The 26,497-nt window shown below is 39.1% G+C and overlaps 2 protein-coding genes across 4 annotated transcripts in view; one reads left to right on the forward strand and one right to left on the reverse strand.

Moving 5' to 3' along the window:
* LOC133636172 (cingulin) overlaps positions 1-26,497 on the reverse strand; it is a 174,708-nt gene that overhangs the window by 119,922 nt on the left and 28,289 nt on the right. For 2 of the 3 annotated variants that reach the window (XM_062029921.1, XM_062029923.1), the window contains one exon: positions 8,207-8,254. The exons of the other annotated variant lie outside the window; for it this stretch is intronic. The gene's annotated coding sequence lies outside the window, so the exon portion shown is untranslated. Of the gene's footprint in view, positions 1-8,206; positions 8,255-26,497 lie in introns of those variants that run through there. 3 annotated transcript variants of the gene reach the window in all.
* Positions 12,025-26,497, forward strand: part of chrnb2 (cholinergic receptor, nicotinic, beta 2) — a 131,736-nt gene continuing 117,263 nt past the window's right edge. Inside the window, exon 1 of the mRNA XM_062029925.1 lies at positions 12,025-12,316. Coding sequence (XP_061885909.1) covers positions 12,235-12,316 — 82 coding nt within the window. The 5' untranslated portion in view covers positions 12,025-12,234. The remainder of the gene's footprint in view (positions 12,317-26,497) is intronic.

Consider the following 26,497-nt stretch of genomic DNA (forward strand, 5'->3'; position numbering starts at 1 on the left):
GGGGTATATATTTTTAAGTATTTCTTATATATATATACACTACCGTTCAAAAGTTTGGGGTCACATTGAAATGTCCTTATTTTTGAAGGAAAAGCACTGTACTTTTCAATGAAGATAACTTTAAACTAGTCTTAACTTCAAATAAATACACTCTATACATTGCTAATGTGGTAAATGACTATTCTAGCTGCAAATGTCTGGTTTTTGGTGCAATATCTACATAGGTGTATAGAGGCCCATTTCCAGAAACTATCACTCCAGTGTTCTAATGGTACAATGTGTTTGCTCATTGGCTCGGAAGGCTAATTGATGATTAGAAAACCCTTGTGCAATCATGTTCACACATCTGAAAACAGTTTAGCTCGTTACAGAAGCTACAAAACTGACCTTCCTTTGAGCAGATTGAGTTTCTGGAGCATCACATTTTTGGGGTCAATTAAACGCTCAAAATGGCCAGAAAAAGAGAACTTTCATCTGAAACTCGACAGTCTATTCTTGTTCTTAGAAATGAAGGCTATTCCACAAAATTGTTTGGGTGACCCCAAACTTTTGAACGGTAGTGTATATATATATATATATATATATATATATATATATATATATATATATATATATATATATATACACCTCACACCTTGCGTGGCAACAGACACTGCCTTTTAAAGGTACACACAGGCACGCACACAATGCTCTCATATGAAACTTCTCTCAACTGCATATGACATATTTAAAGTTTTTTTAAGTTACGGATGAATTACTTTCCCTAGTAATTAATTACATGTATTGAAAAGCAATTGTATGACTAATCAAATTACTTTTTTGGTTAAGTAACCGGTAGCCATAATTAAATACTTTTTAGGAAATAGTTTAAGAACTCTGGTAGTAACAGTCATGTGGTGTTCAGTTTAAACTAAACAATTTGTTTAAAATACCGTTCTAAACCGTATACTGCGATACGACTTAAAAATACCGGGGTATTTGCCATCGTATGGTCGACATACTTGCCAACATGGAGACCTCCGAATTCGGGAGATTGGGGGGTGGGGGAGTGGGGGTGTATTGAGGTGGAGGGTGGTAGCGGGGGGTGTATATATTTGTAAGTAAGATGTAAGTATTTCTCATATATATATATACATATATATATAAATAAATAATCCCTTCATGAATGAGTATATCCATTCGGCCACCGTGTTCAATGGAGAAGTCTGGGGCCGTATTTATCAAGCGTCTTAGAGTGCCATTTTACACTTAAGTCCTGAGAATTTGCGAAATTTAGTCCTACTCTCAAACTTAAGAATAAAAGCTATTTATCAACTTTCTTAAGTCTAAGAATCACTCCTACTCTCCACGATATTTAAGAGACCTTCAGAGGTGTCCTAAGTGGTTAGGAGTTGCCAGCAGGTGGCACTGAGGCGAGAGAGATGTGCGCGAACGTTCAGGGAGCGGAAGGATGTCCTGGCTTTGTTTGATGACGAGCAGCTGATCAAACGGTATCGTTTAGACAGAGCGGGTATTATTTTTGTCACAGATTTAATCATTTTCGATTCCTTGTTGATTTCTGCATGTGGCTGCAGTGTGCTAGTATATATAGAGCCACCCACACCAGTTTCAAATTAGTTGCCTAATTAATGAATTGGAAAGAAAATGTTATGAGAGTAGCGTATGTGTGTGTGTGGCCCTTTAATAGGTGACAGCATGTGAGGAGAGTGACGTCAGTGAGTGTGTGGGCGAGAGAAGAGAGGGAACGGTAGCGTGAGTGCGAGCGGGGACTAGTTTGTTTTGTGTTGGATTGGCTGTGTGCGAGCAATAATAAAGCAAGATTTGCAACTAATCGCCGGACTCATCATTCACTCTAAAGTCGTCCGCTGTGGAGACCCACTACCGGGTAAAGTGAAGGGTGTTGCCCCGAGCATACATTGGCCCTGGAGAAATGTTTCCCCTGCGCTCTTCGACTACGGTCTGGGAGCAGGAAGCAGGAAAGGTGCAACAAAAAGGAAACATTTATTTTTGATTCATTGTCAATATTGTTTGTTTGTTTTGTATTATTTTGTAGTTTATTGTCAAAATATACACTCCCATTGTCCACTTAAATATTTCTAAGATATTTCTTTATTCTTAGACAAGGGATTCCCTTCCGTGATTGGTCATTTCTATGGACACAGAAATGACGTCACCTAAAATTACGTTTACGGCACATAGTAATGTCGTGATTCAGCTCTGAGTGTGACACTTAAGATTCAGTCCTACACTTCGCTGAAAGTGTGAGTAAGACGCTTGATAACTAACTTTTAAGTGCAGCTTTCAGCGAATAATTTATTTACTCTTAAGTCAACTCTTAGCAGACTTCTTAGGAGTAATTCTAAGAAGCTTGATAAATACGGCCCCTGATCTACAAAATGTGCAGGCAGCATACCCCTTCCCCTTCGAGCTGTCCTGGATGAACTGAAATTATATTTTTCCAATCATTTTGGAACTTGCAAGCGTACCTCTTCTTCTTACTCGTCGTCGCCATGTCACTTCTTCGTTCTTCTGCTTCGTCTCTTTTACACTACCGTTCAAAAGTTTGGGGTCACCCAAACAATTTTGTGGAATAGCCTTCATTTCTAAGAACAAGAATAGACTGTCGAGTTTCAGATGAAAGTTCTCTTTTTCTGGCCATTTTGAGCGTTTAACAGGAGGTGAACAAGGGGATGGGTCAAATGCAGAGGACACATTTCACCACACATAGTGTGTGTGTGTGACAATCATTGGTACTTTTACTTTAACTTAACTTTAATTGACCCCACAAATGTGATGCTCCAGAAACTCAATCTGCTCAAAGGAAGGTCAGTTTTGTAGCTTCTGTAACGAGCTAAACTGTTTTCAGATGTGTGAACATGATTGCACGAGGGTTTTCTAATCATCAATTAGCCTTCTGAGCCAATGAGCAAACACATTGTACCATTAGAACACTGGAGTGATAGTTGCTGGAAATGGGCCTCTATACACCTATGTAGATATTGCACCAAAAACCAGACATTTGCAGCTAGAATAGTCATTTACCACATTAGCAATGTATAGAGTGTATTTATTTAAAGTTAAGACTAGTTTAAAGTTATCTTCATTGAAAAGTACAGTGCTTTTCCTTCAAAAATAAGGACATTTCAACGTGACCCCAAACTTTTGAATGGTAGTGTATGTTTTTGGACATTACTACTTGCCGTAGTTTGGAAGCAATGCATGATGGGAATCCGGATGTTGTGTGTCAGTGTATTAACGTGCCGGCTGGAATAAAAACACGCTTTTCTACAAAATTAAACAACTGAGTAACATTCTCTAGGTCTGGCGATTCCATCATTTATGCCAGGGATTGGTCCTCAGTCTCTCAGTCATACTTGCCAACCCTCCCGATTTTCCCGGGAGACTCCCGAATTTCAGTGCCCCTCCCGAAAATCTCCCGGGGCAACCATTCTCTCGAATATCTCCCGATTTCCACCCAGACAACAATATTGTGGGCGTGCCTTAAAGGCACTGCATTTGCGTGCCGGCCCAATCACATAATATCTACGACTTTTCACACACACAAGTGAATGCGACGCATACTTGGTCAACAGCCATACAGGTCACACTGAGGGTGACCGTATAAACAACTTTAACACTGTTACAAATATGCGCCACACTGTGAACCCACACCAAACAAGAATGACAAACACATTTCGGGAGAACATCCGCACAGTAACACAACATAAACACAACAGAATTAATACCCAGAACCCCTTGCAGCACTAACTCTTCCGGGACGCTACAATATACACCCCCCGCTACTCTCTACCCCCCCAACCCCGCCCACCTCAACCTCCTCATGCTCTCTCAGAGAGAGCATGTCCCAAATTCCAAGCTGCTGTTTTGAGGCATGTTAAAAAAAATAATGCACTTTGTGACTTCAATAATAAATATGGCAGTGCCATGTTGGCATTCTTTTTTCCATAAATTGAGTTGATTTATTTTGGAAAACCTTGTTACATTGTTTAATGCATCCAGCGGGGCATCACAACAAAATTAAGCATAATAATGTGTTAATTCCACGACTGTATATATCGGTATCGGTTGATATCGGAATCGGTAATTAAGAGTTGGACAATATCGGAATATCGGCAAAAAAGCCATTATCGGACATCTCTACCTAATACTAATATCCTAGTCACAATAGGTAATGCCCCCCCCCAAAACAAATGAATGCAATAAATAAAACATTAAAAAAAGATAAAGAAAAAGAGTGTAAATACTCTCATATTGCCATGATAGCAACGCATTTCAGTGCCTAGTGAGAAGGTGTTTTCTATAGCAGGGAACATTGTGACTGCAAAGAGGTTTACACTATCCCCAGACTTAGCTTTTTGAAAAATAATTTAAAAAGTTCAGGTATACTTTTTTCTATTTTAATGATGTGGACATAAAATACTTTTAAATGTATTCTCCAAGTGCAAACAATAAAAATGATGTGTACTACTAGTGGGCATGTTATCTAAAGACGGTGCAGACCACCTTATTTGAATAAGGGTTTTTGTGTGGACTATACGGGGCGGTATTGCTCGGTTGGTAGAGTGGCCGTGCCAGCAACTTGAGGGTTCCAGGTTCGGTCCCCGCTTCTGCCATCCTAGTCACTGCTGTTGTGTCCTTGGGCAAGACACTTTACCCACCTGCTCCCAGTGCCACCCACACTGGTTTAAATGTAATTTAGATACTGGGTTTCACTATGTAAAAAGCGCTTTGAGTCACTAGAGAATAGCGCTATATAAATATAATTCACATCACACTTCACTTCACTATACGAGGCTTTCACCATGGAGACACTCAATCATTGACTGCATATTCATGTTGTCGCGTTTTGCTATGTTTTCAAACATGCAGTAGAGCAGTGTTTTTCAACCACTGTGTGGAGAATATGCAGTTTCACCCATTTGGGTTAAAAATATTTTTTGAAAAACCAGTAATTATAATCCGCAAATAATGTGCCGTTGTTGAGTGTCGGTGCTGTCTAGAGCTCGGCAGAGTAACCGTGCAATACTCTTCCATATCAGTAGGTGGAAGCCGGTAGCTAATTGCTTTGTAGATGTCGGGAACACATCGTGTGAGACGACGATGGTTTGTCATGATCACAATATGCAGACGACAGCGGGAGGCAGTGTGCAGGTAAAAAGGTGTCTAACGCTTAAACCAAAAAAAAAAAAAAGGTAAGAGCCCCTAAGAAAAGGCATTGAAGCTTAGGGATGGCTATGCAAAACGAAACTAAAACTGAACTGGCTACAAAGTAAACAAAAACAGAATGCTGGACGACAGCAATGACTTACAGAGACACCATCCACAAAGTACATCCGTACATGACATGACAATCAACAATGTCTACACAAAAAAAGATAGCAACGACTCAAATATTCTTGATTACTAAACCAAAGCAGGTGCGGGGAATAGCACTCAAGGAAGACATGAATCTGCTACAGGAAAATACCAACAAGACAGGAAAAGCCACCAAAATAGGAGTGCAAGACAAGAACTAAAATACTATGCACGGGAGCACAACCAAGAACCTCCAAATAAGTCACGGCGTGATGTGACAGGTCGTGACAGTACACCTACTTTGAGACAAGAGCTATATTGATGGATGGTTGTGTCAGGTTCAAACACTGACGACATCTATTAAACAAGACAAGAGGCAAAGAATTAAACAGAGACAGAATTCAATTTGGACTCAATATTGAGGAGAGTCGTCTGTACACCGTACCCTTTCACGCTCTGCCAAAAGATTGCACGCCGCCTCCTTTTATTTTGGACCCTCCCCGACCACATGGCCACCGCTGTTTCCAAAGGACAAAGGTCGCAAAAAGTTCACAGAAGAGTTCGTAAAATACTTCAAAAAGAGGTCCATAAAATAGTTCAAAAAGAGTTTGTAAAATACTTTAAAAAGAGGTCGTCTGGAAATTGGGCAGATCCTGCCATCTCTCCGCTTTGAAGTCCTTGGGTTAGAACAATATCTTTTTGTTGATTACCATACATGAGAGAAAACAGGAACACCTTCATCTTGCTTCCCCCCCTAAAAAGTGGAGTAGGTTTCAAAGACAGCTTTTGTCTTCTCAGTAGAACCTCAATGTAACACAAAGTTTTTGTGATAATTTTATTCTTGCTTGCATATTTACAATTGGCTTAAGAAAATACCCCAATATTTGTACACAAATGCAATTTTAATGTCCGAATGTCATTCAGGACTGGTTTTAAAAGTGTTACATGACTGCAGGTCCTTTTTTTGCCCAAAACTTGCTAACAGTTTTATCTCAAGTTCTTTCAGTCTGTATTTTGGTATACAGGTGCAGAGAATTGCACTACGTAATGGTCAAATGTTCATTTGTGTCTTTTTACCAAATTCTACTTTTTTGGTATTATATTGAGTTTTGTACTTTCAATATTTAATGTTTTTACTCTACGGAATATTCATTTTTTTTATACATTTTCATCACACATTTCAAGCACACACACACACACACACAAGTGAATGTAAAGCATACTTGATCAACAGCCATACAGGTCACACCAAGGGTAGCCGTATAAACAACTTTAACATTGTTACTAATATGCGCCACACTGTGAACCCACACCAAAAAAGAATGACAAACACATTTCGGGAGAACATCCGCACCGTAACACAACATAAACACAACAGAACAAATACCCAGAACCCCTCGCAGCACTAACTCTTCCGGGACGCTACAATAACATCTACGGCTTTTGGAGCTCAGTGCACAACTGCACACACAACAAGAAGGAGACGAAGCAGAAGAACGAAGAAGTGTCAATACGTGGACTATGGGTTGTTGTGTTTTCCCGGAATGCAACGGAAAGTTGGCGCGGGCAAGACATGAATGTAAGTACATGATTTATTAAAACACTAACAAACTACAAAAAAAGGAAGCAAACAAAAGGCGCGCACAATGGCGGAGAACAAACTTGACTAATGAAACAAAACTTGCACAAAAGCAGAAACTATGAACAATAAACAAAAACTTACTTGGCATGGAACAGCATGAAAACTATGGCAGACAGGAATATCATGGGTAGCAGTAGCAGGGATGGATAGATAATGTCACCGCGCCGAACAACAGAAACAGACAGGCTTAAATAGCAGGGACATGATCAGTGGAAACAGGTGCGTGACATGACAGGTGAAAACTAATGGGTTGCTATGGTGACAAAAAAAACAAAAGTGCACAAAGAGTCCAAAAACAAAACCGAACATGACTAAAACGAAACATGATCACACAGACATGACAAAAAGAGACATGGCGACGACGAGTAAGAAGAAGAAGTACGCTTGCAAGTTCCAAAAATGATTGGAAAAAAAGAATTTCATTTCATCCAGGACAGCTCAAAGGGGGAGGGGTATGCTGCCTTCACCTCAACCTCGCCCCCCCAAACCTCCCCATCTCCCAAATTCGGAGGTCTCAAGGTTGGCAAGTATGCTGTGCACCAGTGCACAAAGCAAGGTCCATAAAGACATGGATGACAGAGTCTGGTGTGCATGAACTTGACTGGCCTGCACAGAGTCCTGACCTGAACCTGATAGAACACCTTTGGGATGAATTAGAACAGAGACTGAGAGCCAGGCCTTCTCGACCAACATCAGTGTGTGACCTCACCAATGCGCTTTTGGAACAATGGTCAAAGATTCCTATAAACCCATTTCGCAACCTTGTGGACAGCCTTCCCAGAAGAGTTGAAGCTGTAATAGCTGCAAAACGTGGACCGACATCATATTGAACCCTATGGGTTAGGAATGGGATGGCACTTCAAGTTTATATGTGAGTCAAGGCAGGTGGCCAAATACTTCTGGGGCTTTAAAAAAACAAGCTACTGACCAAAAAAAATGGCCATCGGGCCACATTTAGTCCCCCTGGTCAGGATGAAACCATAACAAAAAAAATCATAACTACAAAATATTTAGGATCTATTGAGTGTAATGCATGATATGGCCTCCAGTAGATTGCAAGATTGGTATGATGAGCTAACATGAACACCAGCATGCAGACAGCGAGTGACAGCAAGGAAGGAAAGGGACAGGAGAGAGAGAGAGAGGGAGGGAGAGAGAGCGAGAGAGGCAGGGAGCTGGAGGTGGTGATGGGGGAAGACAAGCACTCGTGGGGGTCCCAGCTTTTAAATAATTCAGAGAGAGACTCACAGCAGCACTCAGTGCAGAAGAGGAGCACTGTCAGGTCAGCTCACTCCGCTGCACAGGAGAGGGAGAGAGAGAGGAAGTGTGGATAAAGATAGCACGGGAGACAAACACGTTATTGCCAAAGCATTGCATATTTGTGTGTGTGTGTGTGTGTGTGAAGTCTGCGGTTGAGCGTGACAAAAATAAACAAAGTCAAGGAGAAACAGGTCGCTACCTCCCGCGGCTTTCCCATCTTAGTCACCACGGCAACCGCCTCCTCCCTTCTTCCCGCACTTTACTTTGTTGACTTCTTTTGGGTGCATCCATCTCTCTCACACACCGTGAGTCACCGCGCTGACTTTTGACTCCCCTTTTCCTGCCGTTTCCCAGCACGCACGCCGATGTACAGTACAGTACCGCCTTCGCGTATACGTGATTACCTCCGGCCAGCGCAAAAGGGCAAGGGCGGGAAATGATTGCTGAGTCCTGCTTCTTTGTGCTAACAGACAACAGCGTTGAACATGACAATTCCACAAAAAGCGATATCAGAATCAGGTGGAAAAGCTCAATTTCCTTGTTGCCCTATGCTCTGTTCCCATGAGGTTCTGTACTGTAATGCAGCTTGAATAGGAATGTATATTAAATACAAGAAAAGGAAAATATCACTATGACAACATCCTTGATAGAGTGGATATTGATTGCATTTTTAATGGTAGGGACCGTAATGATGCCACAACATTAGGAACATGCATCTAATGAGAGCCAATACCGTACATAAGCTGTGTCAGCAATTCGGCCCTTACTGTACAAAGATGCTGACTTTTGACTAACATTAATTAATCTAACAATATGTTTGTTATTGTGGTCATAGTTTGCACCAGTTTCTAATATTTTGACTCTTCGTGGAGCTGTAAGATACACCTCTTGTACTTCAATACAGTAAATAGTGAATCGTTATTTTTCTTTCTATATTAGACAAGTGCAAAAAAAATAAAAACATATGAATGCAAAACACTTGTCTATCAAGGGGGTCATTGTTATTGGGATGTTTAAAGTGGAACTGCTCTTATTTTGGAATGTTGCCTATCATTCACAATCCATATGTAAAACAAGAACACGTATGTTTAAACAAAAAATCTATTCTAAATCGTAAAATACGGCAAGTACGAGGTGGATAACAACGCAGCTCCAGTCGTGGTCAAAAGTTTACATACACTTGTAAAAAACAATGTCATGGCTGTGTTGAGTTTCCAATCATTTCTAGAACTCTTATTTTTTTGTGATAGAGTGATTGGAGCACATACTTGTTGGTCGTCACAAAAAACCTTCGTGAGGTTTGGTTCTTTTATGAATTCATTATGGGTCTACTGAAAATGTGACCAAATCTGCTGGGTCAAAAGTATGCATGGCAAGTTTCACAAAATTGATGTCATGATCTGTGGTCTGGATCATGTTTTTTGTTATTTTCTGTTTGTTTAAGACTCCATAGTTCCTGTTTTTGCGGTCCCTTGTTTGGTCACCATGGTGACTCATTGGTTTCACCTGTCTCATGTGACACACGCACCGGGCTCTAATCAAAGATACTATTTAAGCCTGGCGACATTGCTCTGTTGATGTTCTTTTGATGCTCTGTATTGATTGTTTCATGCTCGTTTCATGCCACAGATTCATGCTTGTTTTCATGCGATTGTTCGCTTCAAGTTTTGTTTATTCATGCCACAGTTAGCAATTTTTTTTGTTTCATGTCCATAGTTCTGCCTAAGTGTTAGTTTTTGTATCCTGCGCTAAGTTGTGCCTTCGCCTTGTGCGCCTTTTTGTTTTCACTTTTTGAGTTAAGATTAAATCATGTTTTTACCTGCACGCCTTGTCCAGAGTAGTCCGTTTGCGTCCTGAGAGAACAATTCTCGCAGTAAGCTGTGTAAAACTCCTCATCATGACAATTGAGCTGTTTGGCCACAATGCCCAGCAATGTTTGGAAGAGGCGTTTAATACATCATCCTACCGTCAAGCATGGTGGTGGTAGTATTATGCTCTGGGCCTGTTTTGCTGACAATGGAACTGGTGCTTTACAGAGAGTAAATGGGACAATTATTTTATTTTTTTGTCATAAAAAAGTGAGTATAAATGGGGGAGGGAGGTTTTCTGGGTTGGTGCACTGATTGTAAGTGTATCTTGTGTTTTTTATGTTGAATTAATTACAAAAAAAAAAAATATTTATTTTTATTTTTTTAATTTCTTGTGCGGCCCGGTACCAATCGATCCACGGACCGGTACCGCGCCGCGGCCCGGTGGTTGGGGACCACTGGTATACGTCATCATATAGCTTTCTGCCAGCAGTTATACTGTAAGTGTATATTTTTGGCCACGGTGAAAAATAAAGGACTACTACTTGTAGGTGTTATTGTACTGGTGTACCTATCTTGTGACCAAGATCGTTATAACGCAGACCTGGGCATTCTGCGGCCCGCGGGCCGCATCCAGCCCTTTGTGCGTCCCTGTCCGGCCCGCGTGAGGCCAATTATAAATTACAAAATACATTTTAAAAAGTATCTATGTCGAGTGTGCAATACAACGGTGCTGCTTTTGTTTTGAAAATCGTTATTTGTATTACTTCCGTGTGGACGTATGCGTGTGCGTGGTTGTGAGTGAATGTGAACAGCTGCAATTACAAAATAAAGTTGAAAAAACATCTATGTCCTGCGCGCAATACAACTGTGCTGCTTTTATTTTGAAAATTATTATTTATGGGCGTGTGTCCGTGTGTAACCTGCGAGTGAAGGTGCACATGCAGCGACAAGTGATGCACGGTTTACACCCGAGACGCTAAAAAGAGAAAAGTTGATGAGGAATGCCGTGTTTTCAACAAGACATGAACTGCAAAGCAACGTCCCCTCTAAGGTGGGTGCCTGCGCAATTGCTCACTGCTCAAGCGTCCGCTGCGCGCAGCAAGTATATGCCGCGCACCAAATCAAATCCCATCTGAATTCTAAACAAAATAAACATATTTATTCTATGGAATTTTGCAATGCAACTTTGAGTGACAGTGACCATAAGCGGCCCTAATGGTGTTCGTCAACACCGTTCAATTGAACACCGTTCAATTATTGTAACGTCTATCGAGATGCTTCGAGGACAGGAATTATATCGATCACTTTATTGAGCAAAACTGTTTATATTCGGACATAACCACACCAAAAACATGAGTAAAACAATTCTATCTCGAAAAACTAGTCATTTTCTGCCGTACAAACCAGGCCAAAACCAACTTGTCATCTGTCACCAACACGCATAGCACTAAACCACTGGTGCGTTTATGGCCACACAAAAAGTCGGACAACTCAAACACCACACAAAGTTACGCTATGACTCCTCAGTCATACGTGTGCTTATTTTACTGTCATTTATTATTAATGTTAATTTATTTATATTAGTCATGGAATGCTGTTACACACACTATGTTGAAGTATTACTATTATTATTAATTATTATTATTATTATTATTATTATTATTATTATTATTATTTATCTTACGGTATATATCAAAAATAATATTGAGCAAAATTTAATTGAAATATTGTCGATGTGGCCCTCCAGCAGTGCTCGGGTAGCTCATGCGGCCCCCGGTAAAAATGAATTGCCCACCCCTGTTATAACGCCATAATAACAACAACACGTGTGTGAATCCTGCAAAATATAACGTGACTGCGTGGGGGAAGACATGGTTAGCTGTGGAGGGGCGGGTGGGGGGGGGGACACATCCTGCCTTTCCGCCACTCCCACGCAGACCATCCCTCCTCCCATCCCCCCTTCCTCCCTTCCCACTCTTCGCTGGAGCTCGGCCCGGCTCGGATGCTCACCTGGACTCCTTCGCGAGACGTGTATCTCCCACCCCCCCTCACCCCACCCCAGCTGCGCGATCGTCCCCCCGTCCGTCGGCGTGGACGCGCCATGACGTCACGGTGCCAGGTAAACGCTGAAGGAAGGTTCGGCTGGTGAGGACTTAGACGAGGAAGGAGGAATCACTCCGCGGTCGCGCACCTTTCGTGCTGGGGATGCTGAGGATGAGGAGGATGATGGTGATGATGATGGAGGAAGGGTGGCTGCTGATGCTGGCGCTGCTCGCCATTGCGAGAGGTGAGCTGCTCTCTCTCTTAGTTCTTCCCCCAAATCCATCCATGTTTGTTTGCGTGGAGAGGACTCACCATCTCACAAAACGCAACATGCTTAAATCAATGTACTGTCACTTTAAAAACCTGCATATTCAAATTATTTGCATGTATTGTTCTGCAGCATCTGCATACATGTGGAGTTATTTTACCCTGAAATGAATAATAAATAGACACTGTCGTCGCCCGCCCACTCATTCTTCCATATTCCCCGTCCCTCATTAACACTAAAGGTCTGGGATTGAGTGGGCAGGTTAATGAGAGGCAGGTTGAGCTCAACAACTTCCTGCCATCAAGGATGAACGGCGTGTCACACGGCAGCATTCATCATTCCTTGGCGCTTTTCGGCGTTTTCCCGCACATTTGGAGCGTTATATGCCACGCCCGGGGGTCGGTGACCCAAACCGTTGAAAGAGCCAAATTGGACCAAAAATACCAAAAACAAAACGGTCTGAAACCGCAAAAAATGAAAAGCCGTATATAAGTCTTATAATGAAGGCAACACATGATGTAAGGTTTATATTAGCTATAATAGCCTACTATCAAAATGAATTTAAAAGCCGTATATAAGTCTTATAATGAAGGCAACACATGATGTAAGTGTTTATTTTGGCTATAATAGCCTACTAGCAAAATGACTTTAAAAGCCGTATATAAGTCTTACAAACCCCGTTTCCATATGAATTGGGAAATTGTGTTAGATGTAAATATAAACAGAATACAATCATTTGCAAATCCTTTTCGACCCATATTCAATTGAATGCACTACAAAGACAAGATATTTGATGTTCAAACTCATAAACTTTTTTTTTTTTTTTGCAAAAAATAATTAACTTAGAATTTCATGGCTGCAACACGTGCCAAAGTAGTTGGGAAACGGCATGTTCATCACTGTGTTACATGGCCTTTTCTTTTAACAACACTCAAACGATTGGTAACTGAGGAAACTAATTGTTGAAGCTTTGAAAGTGGAATTCTTTCCCATTCTTGTTTTATGTAGAGCTTCTGTCGTTCAACAGTCCGGGGTCTCTGTTGTCGTATTTTACGCTTCATAATGCGCCACACATTTTCGATGGGAGACAGGTCTGGACTGCAGGCGGGCCAGGAAAGTACCCGCACTCTTTTTTTTACGAAGCCACGCTTTTGTAACACGTGCTGAATGTGGCTTGGCATTGTCTTGCTGAAATAAGCAGGGGCGTCCATGAAAAAGACAGCGCTTAGATGGCAGCATATGTTGCTTCAAAACCTGTATGTACCTTTCAGCATTAATGGCGCCTTCACAGATGTGTAAGTTACCCATGCCTTGGGCACTAATGCACCCCCATACCATCACAGATGCTGGCTTTTGAACTTTGCGTCAATAACAGTCTGGATGGTTCGCTTCCCCTTTGGCATGACACGATGTCGAATATTTCCAAAAACAATTTGAAATGTGGACTCGTCAGACCACAGAACCCTTTTCCACTTTGTATCAGTCCATCTTAGATGAGCTCAGGCCCAGAGAAGCCGGCGGCTTTCTGGGTGTTGTTGATAAATGGCTTTCGCTTTGCATAGTAGAGCTTTAACTTGCACTTACAGATGTAGCGACGAACTGTATTTAGTGACAGTGGTTTTCTGAAGTGTTCCTGACCCCATGTGGTGATATCCTTTAGAGATTGATGTCGGTTTTTGATACAGTGCCGTCTGAGGGATCAAAGGTCACGGTCATTCAATGTTGGTTTCCGGCCATGCCGCTTACGTGGAGTGATTTCTCCAGATTCTCTGAACCTTTTGATGATATTATGGACCGTAGATGTTGAAATCCCTAAATTTCTTGCAATTGCACTTTGAGAAACTTTGTTCTTAAACTGTTTGACTATTTGCTCACTCAGTTGTGGACAAAGTGGTGTACCTTGCCCCATCCTTTCTTGTGAAAGACTGAGCATATTTTAGGAAGCTGTTTTTATACCCAATCATGGCACCCACCTGTTCCCAATTAGCCTGCACACCTGTGGGATGTTCCAAATAAGTGTTTGATGAGCATTCCTCAACTTTATCAGTATTTATTGCCACCTTTCCCAACTTCTTTGTCATGTGTTGCTGGCATCAAATTCTAAAGTTAATGATTATTTGCAAAAAAAAAAATGTTTATGAGTTTGAAGATCAAATATGTTGTCTTTGTAGCATATTCAACTAAATATGGGTTGAAAATGATTTGCAAATCATTGTATTTCATTTATATTTACATCTAACACAATTTCCCAACTCATATGGAAACGGGGTTTGTATAATGAAGGCAACACATGATGTAAGTGTTTATATTGGCTATAATAGCCTACTATCAAAATGACTTTAAAAGCCGTATGTAAGTGTTATAATGAAGGCAACACATGATGTAAGTGTCTATATTAGCTATAATAGTCTACTATCAAAATTACTTTAAAATTGGTATATAAGTGTTACAATGAAGGCAACACATGATGTAAGTGTTTATATTGGCTATAATAGCCTATTATCAAAATGACTTTAAAAGTGGTATATAAGTGTTATAATGAAGGCAACACATGATGTAAGTGTTTATATTGGCTATAATAGCCTATTATCAAAATGACTTTAAAAGTGGTATATAAGTGTTATAATGAAGGCAACACATTATGTAAGTGTCTATATTGGCTATAATAGACTACTATCAAAATTACTTTAAAAGTCTTGTATAAGTGTTATAATGAAGGCAACACATGATGTAAGTGTTTATATTGGCTATAATAGCCTACTATCAAAATGACTTTAAAAGCCGTATGTAAGTGTTATAATGAAGGCAACACATGATGTAAGTGTCTATATTAGCTACAATAGCCTACTATCAAAATGACTTTAAAAAACGTTTATAAGTCTTATAATGAAGGCAACACATGATGTAAGTGTCTATATTGGCTATAATAGACTACTATCAAAATGACTTTAAAAGCCGTATATAAGTCTTATAATGAAGGCAACACATGATGTAAGTGTCTATATTGGCTATAATAGACTACTATCAAAATGACTTTAAAAGTCTTATATAAGTGTTATAATTAAGGCAACACGTGTCTATATTAGCTATAATAGTCTACTATCAAAATTACTTTAAAAAAAACGTTTATAAGTCTTATAATGAAGGCAACACATGATGTAAGTGTCTATATTGGCTATAATAGACTACTATCAAAATGACTTTAAAAGTCTTATATAAGTGTTATAATTAAGGCAACACGTGTCTATATTAGCTATAATAGTCTATCAAAATTACTTTAAAAAAACGTTTATAAGTCTTATAATGAAGGCAACACATGATGTAAGTGTCTATATTAGCTATAATAGTCTACTATCAAAATGACTTTAAAAGTGGTATATAAGTGTTATAATAAAGGCAACACATGATGTAAGAGTTTATATTAGCTATAATACCCTACTATCAAAATGACTTTAAAAGTCTTATGTAAGTCTTATAATGAGGCAACACACGATGTAAGTGTCTATATTGGCTATAATAGCCTATCAAAATGACTTTAAAAGTCTTATATAAGTCTTATAATGAAGACAACACATGACGTAAGTGTCTTTATTGGCTATAATAGCCTACTATCAAAATGACTTTAAAAGTCTTATGTAAGTCTTATAATGAAGGCAACACACGATGTAAGTGTCTATATTGGCTATAATAGCCTATCAAAATGACTTTAAAAGTCTTATATAAGTCTTATAATGAAGACAACACATGACGTAAGTGTCTTTATTGGCTATAATAGCCTACTATCAAAATGACTATGTGTCGCAGGCTGAAGCAAATCTTTGTTGACAGAAATGTTGACATGTAATAATTATTCTACACATTTTTACAACATTAGAAACCATTTGTAGATCAGAGGCTACTCAAAAGTTGAGATAACTCCTGGAAATGACTGGCTTTTAATGGCCAAAGGTATAGATGTGTGTGTCCAAGTTAAAGGAAACGGCAGGCTGTCTTCTTTTAATAGATTTATTACAATCTTTGGCAAGCTAGGTAATGTTTGCTGTGGTCTGGAACAACATGGCACACAAACAACTTTTTGAAATGCAGTCAATATTACATACAGACAATGTGTCATGAGACATGCAAAACAAATTTATATACAAATAGGATAAAAGTAAAGGATATTAAATGAGCTCAAAAATAACTACAAATGAGGTATAATGATGCAATATGTACATACAGCTAGCCTAAATAGCATGTTAGTATTGATTAGCTTGCAGTCATGCACTGACCAAATATGCCTGCTTAGCACTCCAACAAGTCAATAACATCAACAAAGCGCACCTTTGTGCATTCATGCACAGCATAAAACTTTTGGTGGACAAAATGAGACAAAGGAGTGGAAGATTTTACATGTAAACAAACTGTTGCGTCACAGTCCACACTATGGTGAGTTTAAGAACCGTCGAAAAATAGGACAAAATGACCAAATACTCTCATCAGTGAAGCATACACACAAACATAGTAAACAGTGGGCTTTCTAACAATTGGGAAGGTTTGTGTCCATACTAAAACCCAAAAAATATTTGTACACAATTTTTTTTCATTTTCAATAAATTTTTAAAAATGCCACTACGGCGGGAAAAATACATTGTCCCCCCCCCCCCCCCCAGCGCTCTCCTCCTGGGCAGTTGTTGCTGTTTTACCTACTATTTTTTGGAATGTTCCTGTGCACCTTTAGGGCGCCCCTGCATGTAGTATCCCCCTAAAGTGCAAAAAGGCATCACACTAAAAGTAAGTGAAGGCAACACCCTAATTGGCTCTCATTGGAATTGTGTCCAGGATTTTTACCGTTTAGGTAATGAATCACCACAGCAAGCGCACCACTTAAGCAAGCAATCGATAAACCAATCGATTTGGGGTCAGGCTAGAGCTGGGGTCGGCAACCCACAATGTTGAAAGAGCCATATTGGACAAAAAAAAAAAAAAAAAAAGCTGTCTGGAGCCTCAAAAAATTAAAAGCCTTATTAAATTACAGCTTTGTTATGAAGGCAACACATTATGTAAGTGTTTATATTAGCTATATTCGCCTACTATCAAAATGACTGTGTGTCGCAGGCTGACGCAAATCTTTGACAGAAATGTTGAAATGTAAAATGTATTCTTCACATTTTTACAACATTGGAAAACATTAGTAAAACAAAGGCTTCTCAGAGGGTGAGATCACTCTTGGAAATGACTGACTTACGATTACAAAAGGTATAGTCCAAGTTAAAGGAAACAGCAGGCTGTCTTCTTCTAGTGGATTTATTACAATCTTTGCAAGCTGGGTAACGTTTGCTGTGGTCTGTAACGGCACACAAACAACTATTAAAAATGCAGCCAATATTACATAACGATAACATGTCATGAGACATGCAAATATAAATTAAAAAGACAGAGGACATAAGTAAAGGAAATTAAATGAGCTCAAATATACCTACAAACGAGGCATAATGATGCAATATGTACATACAGCTGGCCTAAATAGCATGTTAGCATATATTAGCTTGCAGTCATGCAGTGACCAAATACGCCTGTTTAGCACTTTAACAAGTCAATACCATCAACAAAGCTCACCTTTGTGCATTCACGCACAGTATAAAACATTTGGTGAACAAAATGAGAGAAAGAAGGAGTGGCATGAAACACGTCATTCTGTGGCAGCATCGGAGAAAGTTGTACATGTAAAGAAACTGGTTAGTTAAAGGACCACGAAATTAATAGGACAAATTGGCACTTGCCAAATACCGTCATCAGTGAAGCATGTTTCATATAAACAGTGGGATTTCTAACATTTGGGAAGATTTGTGTCATGTTTGTCCTCCTACCATATTGAAACAAAAAATATATACTTTACCTCATCTTTTTCCATTTTCATACATTTTGAAAAAGCTCCATGGAACCACTATGGCGGCGCTAAAGTGGCTCTAGAACCACCGGTTGCTGACCCCCGTGCCAGAGCAAGGGTCGCGCCGCACGCTTCTTTCTTGTGGCTCACTTAAGGAATGAGGAAATATGTTTTTTTAAAGAGTTCTATATAGGCATAGGTACTGTTCACATTTGAACAGATACAATTCCTGGAACCTGGGAATCAAGCGGTACCAATAATGATTACAAAATAACTTTCTAGTGCAACATTTAAAAATGAGCTGGTTATGATAACTGCTGTCCAATTGTTGTATCTTGTTGTATCATTATAATTTGCAAGTATAACATTAAGTTGCAATTACAATTGCAAATCCAAGACGTTAGATGGCAGGAGTGTATAGATTACGGTGTTTTTGTTGCGCCCCAAAAAGTGTTAAGACTTCAAGTGTTGTACTTATTGCACCAGTTGTTTGATTGCAACGTCTATCTTAGTTGTACGCTGTAAAAAAAATGACCGTATAAACTAGGGGTGTGGGAAAAAATCGATTCGAATTCGAATCACGATTCTCACGTTGTGCGATTCAGAATCGATTCTCATTTTTAAAAAAATTGATTTTTTTAATTCATTTTTATTTTATTTATTTTTTTAATTTTATTTTTTTAATTAATCAATCCAACAAAACAATACACGGCAATACCATAACAATGCAATCCAATTCCAAAAGCAAACCCGACCCAGCAACACTCAGAACTGCAATAAACAGAGCAATTGAGGAGACACAAACATGACACAGAACAAACCAAAAGTAGTGAAACAAAAATGAATATTATCAACAACAGTATCAATATTAGTTACAATTTCAACATAGCAGTGATTAAAAATCCCTCATTGACTATCATTAGACATTTATAAAAATAAAGAACAATAGTGTCACAGTGGCTTACACTTGCATCGCATCTCATAAGCTTGACAACACACTGTGTCCAATATTTTCACAAAGATAAAATAAGTCATATTTTTGGTTTATTTAATAGTTAAAACAAATTTACATTATTGCAATCAGTTGATAAACATTGTCCTTTACAATTATAAAAGCATTTTACAAAAATCTACTACTCTCATTTTTAAATCCATTTGCAAATACTGTAATGTCACAAGCATGCAAATACTCTAAAATCTACGGTATTATTCTGTCTGAATTAAAGATTTGGCAGATTTTACATTTAAATTTACAGCATACCTTAATTGTTTTAGGGGTTTGTGTTAAAACATTAGTCGAGTTAACTTTTGGCTAACATGTTTTCTTGTATTTTTGTGGCAAGTGGTTTCAGACATTGAGGGGTTATGTTTATGTGCTTCGTTGTAAATCACATCGAAATGAACCACGCTGTGTGTTTAAGTGTGTTAGAACTGGTTGCAAGCTGCTATTCAACAGGTACGGAGCGTTTAGGGCTCATTTTTAATAGCTCACTTGAAGGAACTTGTTGCGGAAGGCCGTGTTGTGAGTTGTCCAGTGAAAGGTTGTACAAATACTTTCAAGTTCAAATCCTCATGTACCGCTCACATGTCTCAGAAACACAGGCGTTTTGCAGATACTAGCAGCACGGTGATACAGTGGTGCATCACAGTGTCCAGGGTCCTGGGTTCGATTTCCGGGCTAGGAGTCTTTCTGGGTGGATTTGCATGTTACTGCTTGGGTTCTCTCTGGGTACTCCGGCTTCCTCCCACCTCCAAAGACCTGGGGGAACCCTGATTGGCAACACTAAAATTTGTTTTACGGTGAATTACTGGCAACCACAGCTGCCCGTATTTTACCGTAAATTCTATTACAGTTTTTTCTGTAAACAGGTTAACAATGCATACAGTTTTTCATAGAAATTTACCGTAAGCAAAAACAGTTATCAACAAAAACATCAACACACCTTAACGTCCTATACATCGGGACTGTATTTTTTACGGTTAATTCCTGGTAACCACAGCTGCTGGTCTTTTGCCATAAATTGTGCAGATATTTTCTACAGTGTCGTTTTCATTAACACATTTGGAGGTGATGAAATCGTGATGTAAAATTGCTAATGCTAACCAGTAGCACATCAATAGGAAAGCCAATGTGTATTAGCATCAAGCTAGCACATTTTTGGAAACGTGGAGCCTTACTTAACTTATGTTGGAGCATTTTTCAGTCACTTTCTTTGTCCATCCATTTCCTACCGCTTGTCCCTTACGGGGTCGCGGGAGGTGCTGGAGCCTATCCCAGCTGCACATGGGCGGAAGGCAGGGTACACCCTGGACAAGTAGCCACCTCATCACAGGGCCAACACAGATAGACAGACAACATTCCCACACTAGGGCCAATTTAGTGTTGCCAATCAACCTATCCCCAGGTGCATGTCTTTGGAGGTGGCAGGAAGCCGGAGTACTCGGAGGGAACCCACGCAGTCACGGAGAGAACATGCAAACTCCACACAGAAAGATCCCGAGCCCAGGATCAAACCCAAGACCCTCTTATTGTGAGGCACACGTACTAACCCCTAAGCCGCTGTTGAATTAAAAACTGCAACATTATCTCGAGGTAGTTTGGTTGAGTCCGCTCTCAGTGCTGCTGGAGATCGCCAAGTGCCGAAGTGCGACCGGGCATGGCGTCCAGGGTTGGGACTAACGCGTTACAAAGTAACACGTTACTGTAACGCCGTTACTTTCGGCGGTAAATAGTAATCTAACGCGTTATTTTTTATATTCAGTAACTCAGTTACCGTTATTACATGATGCGTTACTGCGTTATTTTACGTTACTTTTGATGTAGTATCGGCTAGAAACTGAGAAGATCTGAGTGTGTTTTATTAGAGCGCTGCAGAAGAGGCGACCGGAAAAGAGGCGCGTATGTGTGTGTGTGGGAGGGGGCGTGTCTGTGTCTACATCATGGCGGAGCCAAGAGTCGAATGGAGATATTCTCACTACTTTTCTTTTGTCGACCACAAAGAAAAGAACATTTTAGTTAAATGTAAGTTGTGTCTTGGATCAAAGATCCTATCAATTCAAATCTGCTGAAACAGCTACAAAAGCAACATGCTTCGACGGAGCTAGTAAAGAGAGACACACTCTTTAAAAAATCTTACTTATCTCATCATATGAAATGTAACTTACTTCACCAATTATTATTTATCTATTTATTTTGATTGTGATTACTTATGGAGTACATTGTGAATAAATTGAGAACAGGAAGTGAACAAAAAAGTTTAGCAACTGTTATGTAAAAGAAAAGGGGTAGGATTAAATAAGCTCTGCTTCTTCCTACTCCTTTTCGAACATGTTGAAAAGAGAAACTGGAAATTGTGATGTATCATGTTGTATGCTTGCATGTTCGAAATAAACTCAAACTCAAAACACTCCACCTCCACCTCCAACAGCGGCTGGATTTTAACAAGGCACTGCGCACTGAAAGGTACACACACTCTGTCAATTCTCTTATATACTCTTTCATTCTAGACTTCTAGAGTGTTTCATTATCACATCACTCTAAATGTATAGACTATAAAGTTCACAAACATAAAGAGGGATCCTAGTGGGCCAGGCCAATCTTTCCTTATCTCTAAACTAAAACTGGGGAAATGTGTAGAGTGTTCGATACCCACCCCTAACTTGATCTTTTCTGACTATGTCTGTGAGGCCGTGAATCTGTTGAAGCTCAGTCCTGATTGGTCACCGGATGAGTTTGAGAAAGACAAAGAAAAGGAAGTCGGTGTGTCTGCGGTAAGGGTGCTCGAAAAAAATCAATTCACATCCAAATCCCGTTTTTCGTTAATTCCATTTCTTAATGGATTCATAATTTTCGAGAATCAAAGAAAAAGAAAAATTATGTTTTCTGCTTTTTTTAAGAATCAATGTTTGTATTAAAACATTTAACAACTATTATTGACCTTATCGTTATCATTATAATTATTATTAGTAGAATTAATGATACTGTTGCATCTATCCATTTTTGGTTTTCCTTTTTTTAGTATAATATTTGTATGTCTTCTCGATTCTCAAGTATTCCAAAGCTGGGGGTTTGTTGAGTTTATTTGGAACGTGCATGCATACAACATGATACATCACAATTTCCGGTTTCTCTTTTCAACATGTTCGAAAAGGAGTAGGAAGAAGCAGATCTTATTTACATTTTACATTACAGTTGCTAAAAACTTTTGTTCACTTCCTGTTCTCAATTTATTCACAATGTACTCCATAAGTAATCACAATGAAAATAAATAAATAAATAAATAAATACTCGGTGAAGTAAGTTATATTTCATATGTTGAGATGAGTAAGATTATTTTGAAAAAATGAACAGATGGATGGATGAAATAAATTCAGAAAGTTTATCATGGTTCTTATTCTTGGTACTTTGTAAACACTAAGTTTGAAGAGTTTCTTGAAGTGGATCATATTAGTACATTGTTTGATTGCTTTACTTAATCCATTCCATATTTTAATTCCACATACAGATATACAGATAAATACAGGAGTTGGAGTTAAGTTGAAGTAGCAATGATTGTCACACACACACTAGGTGTGGCGAAATTATTGTCTGCATTTGACCCATCACCCTTGATCACCCCCTGGGAGGTGAGGGGAGCAGTGAGCAGCAGCGGTAGCCGTGCCCGGGAATCATTTTTGGTGATTTAACCCCCAATTCCAACCCTTGATGCTGAGTGCCAAGCAGGGAGGTAATGGGTCTCATTTTTATAGTCTTTGGTATGACTCAGCCGGAGTTTGAACTCTCGACCTACCGATCTCAGGGCGGACACTTAAACCACTAGGCCACTGAGCAGGTGCAAGTTGCCGTATTTTCTCTGCGTTTTTGTCAATAAAAGGTTTTTAAATACATATTTGTATAACTACTTTTTTTGGGCCAAAACTGGGTGTATAAGTCCTTCTTCAGCAGCCAAGAGGAGCTTCTGTAACCTGTAACTAACCAACATACTACAAGAATCGTGTTGAATGGAGAATTGATTCTGAATCGAATCGGCACCCAAAAAGAATCCGAATCGAAAGGTGCCCAAAGATTTCCACCTCTAGTGTACGGTGAGAGAGACGTCGACTTCTTAAGTGTAATGGATACATGCTAAAAAAAAAACTAAAAAAAACACAAGAAAATAGAGGATAGAATTCTGCATGGACAAATTATTTTGCTTTCACTGCCAACGACGAAGTGGCCAGAAGTTAGCAAACAACAAAAAATGCAATGTTCAGACAAGTGCAATGTGCCAATCCCGATCGTGAAATGTGCTCGAGGCCGATATTTGCCTTTTTTATCGTCTAGGGCTAAAGATTGTACTCACATGAAATATTTCTTCAAAAGAGACGCAAGCTCAGGGAGGCACAATTACAACACTGTGTCGAACGTGCTGTTTATCCACAATGCAGAAGATACCGTAATGCTTCTAAGATACTAATTCTTACCACCGTAGCGGAATATAAACTCGGCTTCTTTCATGTATTATTATCACCGGAGGACTAGAGGAAAATACAAACCCCGTTTCCTTATGAGTTGGGAAATGGTGTTAGATGTAAATATAAACGGAATACAATGATTTGCAAATCACTTTCAACCCATATTCAGTTGAATGCACTACAAAGACAACATATTTGATGTTCAAACTCATAAACTTTATTTTTTTTGGCAAATAATTAACTTAGAATTTCATGGCTGCAACACGTGCCAAAGTAGTTGGAAAAGAGCATGTTCACCACTGTGTTACATGGCCTTTCCTTTTAACAACACTCAGTAAACGTTTGGGAACTGAGGAGACACATTTTTTAAGCTTCTCAGGTGGAATTCTTTCCCATTCTTGCTTGATGTACAGCTTAAGTTGTTCAACAGTCCGGGGGTCTCCGTTGTGGTATTTTAGGCTTCATAATGCGCCACACATTTTCAATGGGAGACAGGTCTGGACTACAGGCAGGCCAGTCTAGTACCCGCACTCTTTTACTATGAAGCCACGTTGATGTAACACGTGGCTTGGCATTGTCTTGCTGAAATAAGCAGGGGCGTCCATGGTAACGATGCTTGGATGGCAACATATGTTGCTCCAAAACCTGTATGTACCTTTCAGCATTAATGGTGCCTTTACAGATGTGTAAGTTACCCATGTATTGGGGACTAATACACCCCCATACCATCACAGATGCTGGCTTTTCAACTTTGCGCTTATAACAATCCAGATGGTTCTTTTCCTCTTTGGTCCGGAGGACACGACGTCCACAGTTTCCAAAAACAATTTGAAATGTGGACTCGTCAGACCACAGAACACTTTTCCACTTTGTATCAGTCCATCTTAGATGAGCTCAGGCCCAGCGAAGCCGACGGCGTTTCTGGGTGTTGTAGATAAACAGTTTTCGCCTTGCATAGGAGAGTTTTAACTTGCACTTACAGATGTAGCGACCAACTGTAGTTACTGACAGTGGGTTTCTGAAGTGTTCCTGAGCCCATGTGGTGATATCCTTTACACACTGATGTCGCTTGTTGATGCAGTACAGCCTGAGGGATCGAAGGTCACGGGCTTAGCTGCTTATGTGCAGTGATTTCTCCAGATTCTCTGAACCCTTTGATGATATTACGGACCGTAGATGGTGAAATCCCTAAATTCCTTGCAATAGCTGATTGAGAAATGTTTTTCTTAAACTGTTCAACAATTTGCTCACACATTTGTTGACAAAGTGGTGACCCTCGCCCCATCCTTGTTTGTGAATGACTGAGCATTTCATGGAATCTACTTTTATACCCAATCATGGCACCCACCTGTTCCCAATTTGCCTGTTCGCCTGTGGGATGTTCCAAATAAGTGTTTGATGAGCATTCCTCAACTTTATCAGTATTTATTGCCACCTTTCCCAACTTCTTTGTCACGTGTTGCTGGCATCAAATTCTAATGTTAATGATTATTTGCAAAAAAATTAATGTTTATCAGTTTGAGCATCAAATATGTTGTCTTTGTAGCATATTCAACTGAATATGGGTTGAAAATGATTTGCAAATCATTGTATTCCGTTTCTATTTTCATCTAACACAATTTCCAAACTCATATGGAAACAGGCTTTGTAATTGGCTAAGCATGCTGCACACACACAACAATTTAAAGTTAGGGTGATTGACCTAGATGTCAATACCATCGATATCTATTATAGTAACAGTATTTAAATGGTACCATAATGGTTTTATTGATTGATATATATATATATATATATATATATATATATATATATATATATATATATATATATATATATATATATATATATATATATATATATATATATATATATATATATATATATATATATATATATACATACATACATACATACATTTGCTTTTTCTTGTTCTTTTTATTAAACAATAATTTGAGGTGTTTTCTGTTATTGTTTACAAAGTCAAGGAGTTAGTCTCTAGAGACAGGAAGGCTTTGAGGAAAAAACCCAAATGATTTAAAATGGAGCCAATAGTCGTTGACTTTTAGGTATTGCCCACTAGCCACTTTTGTATTGCTACAAAAATTGTATGTAGCATTTAATACCACAAATTTTTAATACATCATCTAATTTACAGCAATACTAGCAAATTATACACATAATAAGATAAGCTTTATAAAAAGATGTTATTGAGTTTACGTTAGTTACTTGCTATAAAACATTTTCAGTTTTATAATCTATAATTGTCAAAGTCGGATCAGGACTCGAAATCGGATAAGATCTGAAGTCAAAAATGTTGATCGGGACATTCCTTGTTCAACTCACCTAATCTAGCCCTGATTGATTGATTGATTGAGACTTTTATTAGTAGATTGCACAGTACAGTATATATTCCGTACAATTGACCACTAAACGGTAACACCCGAATAAGTTTTTCAACTTGTTTAAATCGGGGTCCACGTTAATCAATTCATGGTGTATGAATATACTTTAAAGTGATACCTCAATGTAAAAGTGTCCCAGTGTTTTGGTATAAAAGCTGTCTCTCAGCTAATTGTTATGCTTTAAGTTGCAAGCAAAAATTTCAGATACAAGCATCCTCGCCATTAGTTGGTGTAGCAAATGTCACAGATCCGAACAAAACATCTGGTCTTACCAGCTAGCATTATCTTATAGCTATAGGACATAACTTTGTTTTCCAAACACGGGTTTGTCACTGCTAGTTTGCAGCATACTGAAGCAGAATTAGTATAACACCAGCCAAGAATGTTTAATAACATTTAAAGGGCAGACATTTATCCATCAAAATATGGAAA

The sequence above is a fragment of the Entelurus aequoreus genome, linkage group LG20 (assembly GCF_033978785.1).
Source record: "Entelurus aequoreus isolate RoL-2023_Sb linkage group LG20, RoL_Eaeq_v1.1, whole genome shotgun sequence".
NCBI classification, from domain to species: domain Eukaryota; kingdom Metazoa; phylum Chordata; class Actinopteri; order Syngnathiformes; family Syngnathidae; genus Entelurus; species Entelurus aequoreus.